General features: G+C 34.5%; 2 protein-coding genes across 2 annotated transcripts in view; one reads left to right on the top strand and one right to left on the bottom strand.

Annotated features, from left to right (window-relative positions):
- The window catches only part of LOC125036828, a 24,108-nt gene extending 18,096 nt beyond the window's left edge, over positions 1-6,012 (top strand). Inside the window, exons 12-16 of the mRNA XM_047629695.1 lie at positions 81-296; positions 842-942; positions 4,146-4,260; positions 4,556-4,671; positions 5,225-6,012. Of these exons, the coding sequence (XP_047485651.1) occupies positions 81-296; positions 842-942; positions 4,146-4,260; positions 4,556-4,671; positions 5,225-5,491 (815 nt within the window). The 3' untranslated portion in view covers positions 5,492-6,012. The remainder of the gene's footprint in view (positions 1-80; positions 297-841; positions 943-4,145; positions 4,261-4,555; positions 4,672-5,224) is intronic.
- A 1,441-nt stretch (positions 6,013-7,453) lies between these two features.
- LOC125036827 (zinc finger and SCAN domain-containing protein 12-like) overlaps positions 7,454-15,000 on the bottom strand; it is a 9,956-nt gene continuing 2,409 nt past the window's right edge. The window contains exons 3-5 of the mRNA XM_047629694.1: positions 13,640-13,757; positions 8,934-8,953; positions 7,454-8,454 (exon numbers count right to left, since the gene is read on the bottom strand). Of these exons, the coding sequence (XP_047485650.1) occupies positions 7,454-8,454; positions 8,934-8,953; positions 13,640-13,757 (1,139 nt within the window). The remainder of the gene's footprint in view (positions 8,455-8,933; positions 8,954-13,639; positions 13,758-15,000) is intronic.

Below are 15,000 nucleotides of genomic sequence, written 5' to 3'. Positions count from 1 at the left end.
AACCTATAAAACTTATAAAAAAAAAACAACTGAATAACCAGTAAAACTTCAAAGACCTCCTGACCTGCAAAACTCCCCAGGCGAGACCGGCGGCCCCAACGACCTGGTGACAGCCGCGATCCCCGTGGAAGCCGAGGCCGACCTGTACGTGGCCGTGACGGGGAAGGACTTGTCGTTCCTGCGCTGGACGACCCGGGATCCCGACGACCACAACACGACCGCGAAGTCCGTCCACACGACCAGCGACTTCGGCTTCAACGACGCCAAGTGCGACCCTCGAGGACGACTCTGGGCAGGTGGGTGAGGGAGGGAGGGGGACGCGGGTGGCACTGGCATTAGCATGTGCTTTATTGTTTCATCATCACCAGTATCATTTTGGTTATCATCACCAGTATAATATTCGTCATTGTTACCATTATCAGACTCATCATCATGACTATTGTCATATTCGTCATCAACACCATTGTTATATTAATCATCACCACCATTGTCACATTCGTCATCATTACCATTGTTATATTCGACATCCTCACCATTATCATATTTCTAAACTTGCATCTTCTACGTTATTCTGATTACCTTTATTAAAATAGATGTTATCTTAAAGGCTGCATTACCAAATTTAAAGTCGAGACATTTTCTCACTGTAGTTAATGTTTTTCTTACGGATTCCTATTTACCCCCGCACTCTCTATCTCCTCGACAGACACGACGATTGTATACACGCAGTTTATAATGTAAATCCTATTTAACCCCGCACTCTCTATCTCCTTGACGATTGTATACACGCAGTTCATAAATCAAATCCTATTTAAACCCGCGCCCTCTACCTCCTTGGCAGGCACGGTGTCCCTGTTGGACGAAGGCAAAGAAGCGACGGAGGCTAATGCTTCGGCGCTGTATAGGATGGACAGTAACCTCGTTGTCACTAAATGGGCCCCGGTAAGAGAGAGAGAGGGAGTGGGAGGGAGGGAGGGAGAGAGAGGGGGAGGGAGGGAGGGAGGGAGGGAGGGAGGGAGGGAGGGAGGGAGGGAGGGAGGGAGAGAGAGAGAGAGAGAGAGAGAGAGAGAGAGAGAGAGAGAGAGAGAGAGAGAGAGAGAGAGAGAGAGAGGGGGAGGGAGGGAGGGAGGGAGAGAGGGAGGGAGATAGAGGGAAGGAGGGAAGGAGGGAGGGAGGGAAGGAGAGAGAGAGAGAGAGAGAGAGAGAGAGAGAGAGAGAAGGGGGGAGAGGGAGAGGGAGGGAGGGAGAGGTGCTTCTCTTAGAGCCCCGGAGAGGATGGTGAGCATTAAGAGAGATAGGGGGGGAAGGGGAGAGAGGGAGAAAAAGAGAGAGAGAGAGAGAGAGAGAGAGAGAGAGAGAGAGAGAGAGAGAGAGAGAGAGAGAGAGAGAGAGAGAGAGAGAGAGAGAGGAGAGAGAGAGAGAGAGAGAGAGGAGAGAGAGAGAGAGAGAGAGAGAGAGAGAGAGAGAGAGAGAGAGAGAGAGAAGAGGAAGAGAGAGAGAGAGAGAGAGGGGGAGGAAGAGAGAGAGAGAGAGAGAGAGAGAGGAGAGAGAGAGAGAGAGAGAGAGAGAGAGAGAGAGAGAGAGAGAGAGAGAGAGAGAGAGAGAGAGGGGGGGGGGGAGAGAGGGAGGAAGAGAGAGAGAGAGAGAGAGGAGGGGGAGGGGGAGAGAGAGAGGGGGGAGGGAGGTAGAAAGATAAAAAGAAGAGTGAGAGAGAAAGAGATTTTGATTTGGTAAAAAAATATTTACAGAACAGTGTACATGCCCTGCAAAAAGCCAGGGTAAGACGCTATAGTATCTATCCAAATTGGCTATGCTTCTATTTTTGTTGAGAGCTGTCAGTCAAACGTATATTATACATGCCTGAAGGGCTGTGCCATTGTGTTTACATTATTCACATATCACCTTGTTGGTAAAAAAAACTTTTATATCATTAATCATATTCCAAGACAAGACTACTGTCTATAATAAAATTAATGTAATTAACAAGTGCTGGTCTCTGGACAGTGCTGTTTAATCGATAGGATGCAGTTTTTGAGCAACAAAGTAAGTAATGGTAGAAAAAAGCAAAATGCTTAATATATTGAAACTTGTATGGACTGGAGAAGCAGGAGTCTGATGCCGAGTATGACGTTGACTTGGTTGATACAACTGTAAACTGAAGGGAGGTCTACATGACAAGACCTTTAGCATTGGACAGCCAAGAATTGTTTTGTAGGAATTCAAGGGGTTTGAGACTATTCTGTGGCAACATACTAAGAACTGGGATCGCATGGTCTATTATGGATCTAACAAAGGATATGTACATCAACCGTAGGACTCTTAGGGAGGTACCTATGTGTCTGTTACTTATGCATAGTAAGGGTCTTAAACGTTCCAAGCAACGTTCCTTAATGGTTTGAACAATTTCTTGTGTGAAGCGAGAGTTGCGGGGCAAGAGGTAGGGAGCAATCATCATGACACCAAGTCAGTTTTTGCAATAACTTGTCCACCTAACCTTGGAATGTATTGCAGTTTATGAGATTTGGAAATGTACTTAGTCTTGATAGGGTTGGTTATGATTCCAATAGAAGCACACTTTTTGCTGAACCTCTGGATAACATATTCCCTTTATCAAAAACTTGAATGAGAATATAATGCGACACCTAGGTAATGAGGGGCATAATAGATGTATTGGGTCACTAGTGTTTTGAAAAAAGTCATAATAAACTTATTGCTTTTGCCTATGGTGCTTCTCTCAGAGCCCAGGAGAGGATGGTGAGCATTAATATCCCCACACAATAAGACAGTATCAGTATGTATCATACTGTAAGGAGGCTTTGGTACCACTTCACTATCATGTGGATTATATACATTAATGACGGTGATAGTTTTACCATCAAGAAGTATTTTAACACCAAGATATTCGGCACATGTGTTGTCACGTTTCTCCTCGATCACTTTTGATGGAATTATATTCTTAATTTAAATACCAAGTCCTCTTGGAGAAGGATTAGCAATATTAGGTTTATCATGATTTCTGTATCCTGTATTTTTTACATGACGAGCATCAGTTCTGACTTCCTGAAGGCAACACACATGAACATCTTCAGAGTGAGGATACTGAGAGAGGGTTGCCTTGCGTTTCTGTAAACTGTTGACCATCACTTATCACTAGACCATTTCCAAGGCCCATTGCAGGTTGAGCAACCGTTGCTAGAGGAGAAACGCAAACATCCTTTCCTGGAACTGGGGTTGCTGATCAGTCTGTTGCTGCATCACGAACATCATCGGCTCCATTTGCTTGAGCAGCATTTGAAGCTGATCCTTCATTTCACTGTTGGACTCTTGCTTGTCCTGCTGTAGTGAGGACTGAGCTGGAGCTGGAGTCGGTGGTGCAACTGGTGGTGGAGTTGATGGGGCGTTAACTCCTGTCGGTGCTTGTGTCGTGGCCGGTGTAATGGCTTTCTTTGCAAGTTTAGAATCCGACCTGGAGTGGGCGCACAGGTGTCCGGGGGTCCCTCTTGGCCTTTTTCCTTGTTCTTTCGTGAGGCCGCCACCGATATTTTCCTCACGAGGACATCATACCTGCCCTCCGTTTCCTGACTAGCTTGCATAAATACACGGGTCACCCACGACGCGCCTTCAAAGCACATATGTTAGCGTGCGTAGGTTTTTTCACTTATCTTCTTTGACTGTATATTATTTGGATCACTACTTTACTGTCGGGCACATTGATTATGCGAATATTTTCATTCACGGGTGCAATATGCAGCCGGCAAGTCTGTGATGACCTTAATTGTCAAGGTAACACGAATCCTTTAAGGCCAGGTCAAGGTCACAAGAGGTCAGAATGTACGTCCTCACACTATGACATTGACTGCGTATATGTGAGAGAGAGAGAAGAGAGAGAGAGAGAGAGAGAGAGAGAGAGAGAGAGAGAGAGAGAGAGAGAGAGAGAGAGAGAGAGAGAGAGAGAGAGAGAGAGGAAGAAAAAAAGGAAAAAGAGAGAAAGCGAAAAAAGGAAAGTGAAACGGGAGAAAGCGAAAGGAAAAAGAACGAAAAAATAAGCATATACATACAAAATAGAAAGAAAGAAAGAAAGGTAAATAGTGTATGGAAATATCCGCAAGACCCGTTACTTACTCCCCCCCCCCCCCCCCCCTCAGGTGTTCCTCTCCAACGGCCTGGCCTGGAGTCTGGACCGCAAGAACTTCTACTTCGTGGACACTCACACTCGCACCATCGACGTGTTCGACTACGACGACGAGTCCGGAGCCATCAGTGAGTAGCGGAGGAGGCAGGCTCTCCGAGTATGTGAGAGGAGACGAAGTGAAATCAAGTATTTTCGTTAGAAATTATTATCCATATGAAATGTACCCACACACACACTCACTCACTTACACACTCACTCACTCACTCACTCACTCACTCACTCACACACACACACACACACACACACACACACACACACACACACACACACACACACACACACACACACACACACACCCACACCCACACCCACACCCACACACGCACGCACATGCCGTTCTCAAATATTTTAGCTCCTCCCCAGGTAACCGCCGCCTGCTGCTTGACTACGCCAAGGCCGACCTGAGAGATCAAGTTCCGGATGGAATGGCGATCGACGTCGATGGGAACCTGTGGGTGGCGTCCTTCGGTGCACATCAGGTAATTATTGTCCTGTTTTGTCGACTTAGCGTTCAGAAGATAGGTTGGTAGGATTGTTTGTTTGCGAGGTGTTTTGAAAAAGAGGTTGTTACACCAGTGTTCTGCTGGACATATTTTGGCGGTTAAGGCTGACTGGCAAAAAATAGTTTCAGGAGAGTGTAAATATCATAACGTAACTTATGTGAAAGTATTTTTTCTTATCATTATTGAGATAAAAATTTGTCCTGGTAATGTTCCTGTCATTCTCTGCACTTTCTTACACATTGTTTAGACTTTAAGGTTTTTAATTCTCTGATTTGTTAACGGAAAACAATCTCTATATTATAGGCGATTGCTTTATATACGACATAGACGCATATCATTATTATTTCCTTCCCATGATTTTATTATCGTGTTATGCACCACCACCAACCAACCTATTCCCAATAGATTTCACCCCACTTCATTTATCATCACTCGCCCGCGTAGAAAAGGAATGAATGAGAATGAAAGCTTTCTTTTTTCCATCGTGTAGTGCATCTGTCGCAACCCTTTATCCTCCCCTCGCCTCCAGGTCATCTGCCTGAACCCCAGGTCTGGCAGGATCCTCCGCTGGGTCACCATTCCGGCCAAGAACCCGACTTCGGTGTGCTGGGGGGGACCCGACTACTCCACCCTCTTCGTGACTTCGGGAACGCTCTTCATGACCCCGGAGGAGGTCGTGGCTAACCCGTCTTCGGGAAGAACCTTTGCCGTGACAGGTCTTGGCACTAAGGGCCTCCCCGCTGCGCGCTTCAGGGTCAATTCTGAGCAGCTCCGGGCACGAAGGGTGCTTGTGTGACGGGTTTTAGGGACGGGCACTGCCATGGCATGGTAGGAATATGCTACTGTAAGATAACGATGAGATGAGCAACGGAAAGTGGCTTCGAACGCTGTTTAAGCCAACGTCACAAACGTATTTTTTAAGGATTCACTATATATTTCCAGTTTCAGTTTGGCAGTTGTATCTCACACTTCTTCCTGTTATAGTTCGCTGTTCGGTGAAGATTCGCAAAAAATAACGGAAGATATATGCTTTTCCTTCAGACAAATAAGGTGATACTTTTTATCTCTATTTAATAATTTCTAACAATGACAAAGTTTTGTCTGCATTGTCAAATGACAAGAATGATCTGATTCTGTTCATAATCTAAATGATAATATAGTAATTCTCTTATATTGAAATTAACTTCTTTCATATAGTTTTTACTTATGGTTTCTCAATAAGTAATTTTATATTTTACTTTCGTCTGTCTTGCGGTCACCCGTAGCTTTATTTTTTTCCTACACTTTGAATAAACATTCACACTTTTAGTTAAGCAAGATCGTTTTTTCTTCACCTATATTTTGTTTAATGGGCACATACATACACATACGTGTGTTTATATATATATATGTATGAATAAATACATACAGACACTCACTCACTCACATCTATCTATCTATCTACATATATATATACATACATATATATATATATATGTATGTATATCATATATATGTATATATATACATACATACATACACACACACATATATATAAGTATATTATACATACATATATATAAATATATATTTATATATATGTATATATAAGTATATATATATATATATATATATATGTGTGTGTGTGTGTGTGTGTGTGTGTGTGTGTGTATGGGGTTCAGAGGCAGTACTCTATGAGCTTCCCGTACCAGGGTTACGGTAAAGCTGTTGGCAGCAGGGCAATGGTTTCTGCTGAAGGCGGTAATCAGTGCAACCGGTAGCTCACGGAGATGCAGAATGTGTCTGGCGGAAGGTCAAACATACCGAACAAACGGTAGAGGTAGCATTCCTAGTTAAATGGAACTAGAGTAAAATTGGGGGCCTTCACTTTGCCTATTTGATAGCTCCTGACCACATCCCAAATATGATTGCTTGAGATGCCATGGTTGATCAGCTCAGTGATCATTCCGTTTCATGAAAATTATATATATATATATATATATATATATATATATATATATATATATATATATATATATATATATACATATATATATATATATGTACACACATACATATACACATATATGTATATACGTGTATATATGTATGTGTATATATATGTATGTGTATATATATGTATGTGTATATATATGTATGTGTATATATATGTATGTGTATATATATGTATGTATATGTATGTATATACACACACACATATATATGTGTGTATTTTTCTATCTCACTCTCTCTCTCTCTCTCTCTCTCTATATATATATATATATATATATATATATATATATACATATATATATGTATATGTATATATATAGAGGTATGTTTATGTGTGTATAGAAAGAAAGAGAGAGAGAGAGGTCAAGGGCCGTAGATATATATATTATGGATAAATAATTACTCTTTTAATCATAACTTCGGAATGTTAATAGATGTAATAAAATACCTAAACGATAATTGTACATTATACTGGAATTATTCATGATCAGTATTTTATGTACAGTTAAAGTTACTGTCATTAAGCAATTTTTTTGTTCGTTTAAAACGTGAACGTACATAGACAATAAATAAACTTTTGATATATACCCTTACACTACACATTGCTTTGACATGGGTGTCGATATCATAATCATTGTTTTTCAACATAAACAAAGCCTTCACAATTATCTATATATATTTCAAAGTTCGGGAATTCTATTTTACATTCCATATTGTATACGGCTATGAATTATATTTTTTATTGAAGACAAGTAAGCATTTACATTTACTGCTGGAAACCAGCGATCTCCCTCTTCAGGAATGTGTCTAGGTCTATTCCATTCTCGGCTAAATACTGAGAATCACCCGGCGTGGCCACAGGATGCTCCACTCCGACCGTGCTTGAGAGTCCGCCGCCTGTCTCACAAGGCAGAATGATGGAGTTACCCAAATTCACAATCTGGTCGGAGGCGATTATGGTGTAGAAGACAGTTGAAGGAGCTAGCTGGACCGTCTTCTGCGCCGGCCGGGGGGGCGGCGCACGTATGACGAGTGGGAGCCGCTCTCCGTCCTTCGTTGCAGGTCCGCATTCTCGGCGAATGTGCTTGGTGCACTTAAATCGCTTGCCGAAGGCCTTGCCGCATCGCGAGCAGGAGTAGGGCTCCTCGCCCGTGTGGGTGGTCATGTGGATGTTGAGACTGTACTTCCCAAGGAAGCCCTTGCCGCATTCTTGGCAAACATAGGTCCTCTCCCCTGTATGCTTCTGTACGTGGCGCTTAAAGTCCTTTTCCATCAAAAAGGCGTTGTCGCAGTGGGAGCACTTATACGGCAAATCGCCGTGTGAACGCACGTGCCTGTCCCGATACCACTTTATTGCAAACACCTTCTCACAGACATCGCACTTGTAGGTAGTCCTGGGCTTGTGCTTGGCCATGTGGATCTTAAGGCGCATCTGATTGAGGTAGAAATTGCCACACTCTAGACACTGCACATTAGACTCCTCCGGAGGAGCCTCAGCGTGCCTCTTCAAGTGGTGAATGAGGCCGTCTTCCCTTAGAAAGACCTTGCGACACTGGAAGCACTTGTACTGCGCGTGTGTGTGGGATAGCATATGCCTGTTTCGTATATACTTTGTCGTAAACGCCTTATCACAGATATTGCAATTATGGTAAATTTTGGGTTTATGTTCGGTCATGTGGCTTTTGAGGGACTTCTGGTTGAGGCAGAATTTGCCACATTCTGAACACTGTACGCCTTTCTCCGAAGTGAGTTCCATGATGAGAGCCGCTGTTGTTGAATGAGTTTCTCAGGTTATATAGGCCTTTTTGTGCGGAGGGAAGGGGACAAGGGAAGCAGGGACTCGGAGAAGAACCGTGGCCGAAATGAGGTTCATTCCGAGCTCTTGGAAGGGAACGGAGGCAGTTTGGCAATTCCTGTTCCAATGTACTTTTAACGCTCATTACATTACGTGGAATGTTCTTTGCTATACAAAGGTTAATTTCTTTTCTCTATTCGTCTTCACGAAATACAAATTTGCACATGGATATCAAACATTACTGGAACACACAAAGAATTCAACACTCTTAGTTCAATCTATCAATTAATAGATTGATAGTCCCAGTAATGTCTTTCAGTGTAAGAGAACACTTGGAATATGAGAGATATAATTTTCATTTCCATTTTTGTTAACACTTTAATCTGGAAATGTAAATTTAATCTGGGAAATGTATGCTGTACTCGTTTGCTTTATACACGATTAGCTTTACCTGTTAATGTTTGGCTGTGACTGAAAAATGGCAGAAAATATAGTTATATTAGCAGAGCTACTTTGATAATAACTAGGGCAAGCTAATATAACTATGGTAATTAGTAAATTTGTAATGTAATGACAGTTATAGCAATATAAGCTACGACAGTAAAATATATAATAATAATATGAGAATAGTTATTTCACATAAGATAATGGCACGGCAGTGGTGGAGATGCTAGTAATAGTACTACTAATAATGCAATAATGGTATAGTAAGTAATAATTGTGAAATACAGTGAGGGAGATGGCAATGGTAGTATTATTGATAGTAATAATAATAATAATGATTCCAAAAATAGTAATGATAACAAAAAGATAATTGTAATGATAACAAAAACAATAATAGTAATGCTAACAAAAACAATAATAGTAATGCTAACAAAATCAATAATAGTAATAATAATAATAATAATATACATAATACTAGCAATACAAAAAAAGATATTTATATTAAATAAATATGCCAGAAGCTCTCTTGGTTCGTAGACTACCTAATTTTCATTCAAGTGCTTGTCAGTGGGGATTCGATGACCTAGCATCGTCATTAACATTATCGCTATCGTTATCATTATCGTTATTGTCATTATCTTTATCATTATCATTATCATTATCATTATCATTATCATTATCATTAGCATTAGTATTGTCATTGTCATTGTCATCGTCATTGTCATTATTATTATCATTATCATTATAAGGACATTATCAATGTCCTTATCATCGTTACCATCACTATGGTTATTATTATTCATTATCACCGTTATTATTGTTCTTATTATTATCATTATCACTATTATTGTTATGATTATGATGATGATTATTATGATCAATATTATTATTATTATTATTATTATTATTATTATTATTATTGTCATTGTTATTATTATTGTTATTGTTATTGTAATTATTATTATTATAATTATCATTATTATTGTTGTTGTTGTTATTATCAATATTATTGTTATTGTTATTGTAATTATTATCATCATTATTTTTATTATCATTGTTATTTTTATTATCATTGTTATTATTATTGTTGTTGTTATAATTACTATTATTATTATTACCACGATAGTAACAATTATTATCATTACTATCATTGTTACTATCATCGTTACTATCACCATTATCATCATCATTATTATCATCAGTATTATTTTCTTAATATTATTATGATTGATATTACTATTATTACTATTGTTATTATTAATATTATTATCATCATTATCATTCCTAATATATTTATTGTTGTTTTATTATCATTTATATAATATTATTACAAGAAATAATATTATTTTGTATTGTTTTATTATTATTATTATTATTATTATTATCATTATTATCATGATCATTAATACTATTGTTATTACTCTTGTTATTAATCTTGTTATTATTATTGATAAGGTTATCATTATTAAATTTACAATCTTTGACATAATTTTTATTAATCATTATCATTATTAATATTATCATAACGAATATTCTTATTATCATTAATATTAATATCTTTATCAATTTTAGTATTATCATTGATGTTATTGTTATTATCAATATCATTTCTATCAATATTATCATTATCAAAATAATTATTGTTAATATCATTATAATTACTATTATAATTAATAATATTATTATTGATATTATTATTAATATGCTTTTTATTGATATTATCACTAATATCATTATCACTAATATCATTATCACTAATATCATTATCATGTATATCATTATCACTAATATCATTATCACTAATATCATTATCACTAATATCATTATCACTAATATCATTATCACTAATATCATTATCACGTATATCATTATCACGTATATCATTATCACGTATATCATTATCACTAATATCATTATCACTAATATCATTATCACGTATATCATTATCACGTATATCATTATCACGTATATCATTATCACGTATATCATTATCACGTATATCATTATCACTAATATCATTATCACGTATATCATTATCACGTATATCATTATCACTAATATCATTATCACTAATATCATTATCACTAATATCATTATCACTAATATCATTATCACTAATATCATTATCACGTATATCATTATCACGTATATCATTATCACTAATATCATTATCACGTATATCATTATCACTAATATCATTATCACTAATATCATTATCACTAATATCATTATCACGTATATCATTATCACGTATATCATTATCACGTATATCATTATCACGTATATCATTATCACGTATAGCATTATCACTAATATCATTATCACGTATATCATTATCACGTATATCATTATCACGTATATCATTATCACGTATATCATTATCACTAATATCATTATCACTAATATCATTATCACTAATATCATTATCACTAATATCATTATCACGTATATCATTATCACGTATATCATTATCACTAATATCATTATCACGTATATCATTATCACTAATATCATTATCACTAATATCATTATCACGTATATCATTATCACTAATATCATTATCACGTATATCATTATCACTAATATCATTATCACTAATATCATTATCACGTATATCATTATCACGTATATCATTATCACTAATATCATTATCACTAATATCATTATCACTAATATCATTATCACTAATATCATTATCACGTATATCATTATCACGTATATCATTATCACGTATATCATTATCACGTATATCATTATCACGTATATCATTATCACGTATATCATTATCACGTATATCATTATCACTAATATCATTATCACTAATATCATTATCACTAATATCATTATCACTAATATCATTATCACTAATATCATTATCACTAATATCATTATCACTAATATCATTATCACTAATATCATTATCACTAATATCATTATCACTAATATCATTATCACTAATATCATTATCACGTATATCATTATCACGTATATCATTATCACGTATATCATTATCACGTATATCATTATCACTAATATCATTATCACTAATATCATTATCACGTATATCATTATCACGTATATCATTATCACGTATATCATTATCACGTATATCATTATCACTAATATCATTATCACTAATATCATTATCACGTATATCATTATCACGTATATCATTATCACGTATATCATTATCACGTATATCATTATCACTAATATCATTATCACTAATATCATTATCACTAATATCATTATCACGTATATCATTATCACGTATATCATTATCACTAATATCATTATCACTAATATCATTATCACGTATATCATTATCACGTATATCATTATCACGTATATCATTATCACGTATATCATTATCACGTATATCATTATCACGTATATCATTATCACGTATATCATTATCACGTATATCATTATCACGTATATCATTATCACGTATATCATTATCACATATATCATTATCACTAATATCATTATCACTAATATCATTATCACGTATATCATTATCACGTATATCATTATCACGTATATCATTATCACGTATATCATTATAACGAATATCATTATCACGTATATCATTATCACGTATATCATTATCACGTATATCATTATCACGTATATCATTATCACTAATATCATTATCACTAATATCATTATCACGTATATCATTATCACTAATATCATTATCACATATATCATTATCACTAATATCATTATCACTAATATCATTATCACTAATATCATTATCACGTATATCATTATCACTAATATCATTATCACTAATATCATTATCACGTATATCATTATCACGTATATCATTATCACTAATATCATTATCACTAATATCATTATCACTAATATCATTATCACGTATATCATTATCACGTATATCATTATCAAGTATATCATTATCACGTATATCATTATCACGTATATCATTATCACTAATATCATTATCACGTATATCATTATCACTAATATCATTATCACTAATATCATTATCACTAATATCATTATCACTAATATCATTATCACTAATATCATTATCACTTATATCATTACCACGTATATCATTATCACGTATATCATTATCACGTATATCATTATCACTAATATCATTATCACTAATATCATTATCACTAATATCATTATCACTAATATCATTATCACTAATATCATTATTACGTATATCATTATCACGTATATCATTATTACTAATATTATTATTACTGATAATGTATCACCATTATTATCATTATCATTATCATTAATATCATTATTAATATTATTATGATCACAACAATGACAATGATAACAGTGATAATGATAATAGTGATGATCTAAATAATAATTATAATAATGATGATAACTATAATGATGATAATAATAATAATGATAATAACCACAATGATGATAACAGTAATGATGATAACAGTAATGATGATAACAGTAATGATGATAACAGTTATGATGATAACAGTAATGATGATGAGAACCATAATGAGGATGATAACCGTAAAGGTGATGATAACAGTAATGATGATAACAATAAAACATTACAATAATGGCGATAACATACATCATGATGATAATAATGATTACATAACAACAATAATAATTATATAACAACAATAATAATTCGGTTTTACGTCACGACCTCCTTCGCGAGGGCTAGGCCGGCGCCCTCTTTCGACTGACCTCGGTTTTGGCAGCTGGCGACCGCGGCCCCGATTCGAAGCCTTCCCCAAATCTCGAATCAACGGGACAGGATTCGAACTCACGCGCTTGGTGGCCGAACGGTACTCGTAATAGAGATCTTGAGAAGCGTAGCCATAATAAGCTACTACTACTACTATTATGATCATAATAGTAGTAGTAGTAGTAGTGATAATAATGAAGATAGTGAGAGTAATGATAATGGTAATGATAACAATAGTATTGATGATTACAATGATAATGTTGATAACAATGATAATAAGAATAAAAATAAGGATAAGAATAAGAGTAAGACAAAAAATAAGAATAAGAATAAGAATGATGATAATAAAGATAATTATGATAATAATAATACAGATAATAATGATGATAATAATAATGATAAAGGCAATAATGATTATGGTGATAATGATAAAGGAAATAATTATCATAATAGTAAAGATAAAAGTGATAATTATAATAAAGATAATAGTGATAATAATAATAAAGATAATAGTGATAATAATAATAAAGAAAATTATAATAATGATAAAGATGATTATGACAATAATAACATAGATAATAATTATAACACTGATAACAATGATGACAGTAATAATGATAATGATAACAATGATGATAGTAAAACAGTAGAAATGATGATAATGAATAATAATGATTGTAATAATAGAAGCAATGATAAGGATAATAATGATAATAACAATAATAATAAAAAATAAGGATAATTATAATAATAATAATAGTAACTTATAATAATAACGATAGTAATAATAGTAATAGTAATAATAATAATAATAATTATAATAATAATAATAATCCTCTTTATTAATATTATCATTATTACTATTATTATTAATATTATTATTATTACTATTATTATTATCATTATTACTGGTATCATTATTATCATTATTTTTATAATCATAATCATAACCATAATTTTTTTCTCGGTCATTTGTCTGTCCTGTATAATGTTAGGAGAAATGGCGTATATATTTTTGATTTTGTAATCTATTTATATATAAACACACACACACACACACACACACACACACACACACACACACATATATATATATATATATATATATATATATATATATATAAATATATATATGTGTATATATGTATATATATATGTATATGTATATATGTGTATATATATATATTTATATATATATATATATATATATATATATATATATGTATGTGTGTGTATATATATAATTATGTATATATATATATATGTATGTGTGTGTATTTATATATATATATATATATATATATATATATATGTTATACAGACATACACGTACACACACGCACATATATATGTGTATATA

This window comes from Penaeus chinensis, chromosome 22 (assembly GCF_019202785.1).
Source record: "Penaeus chinensis breed Huanghai No. 1 chromosome 22, ASM1920278v2, whole genome shotgun sequence".
Classification (NCBI taxonomy): Eukaryota; Metazoa; Arthropoda; class Malacostraca; order Decapoda; family Penaeidae; genus Penaeus; species Penaeus chinensis.
This window is presented reverse-complemented; position numbering and strand designations above follow the sequence as displayed.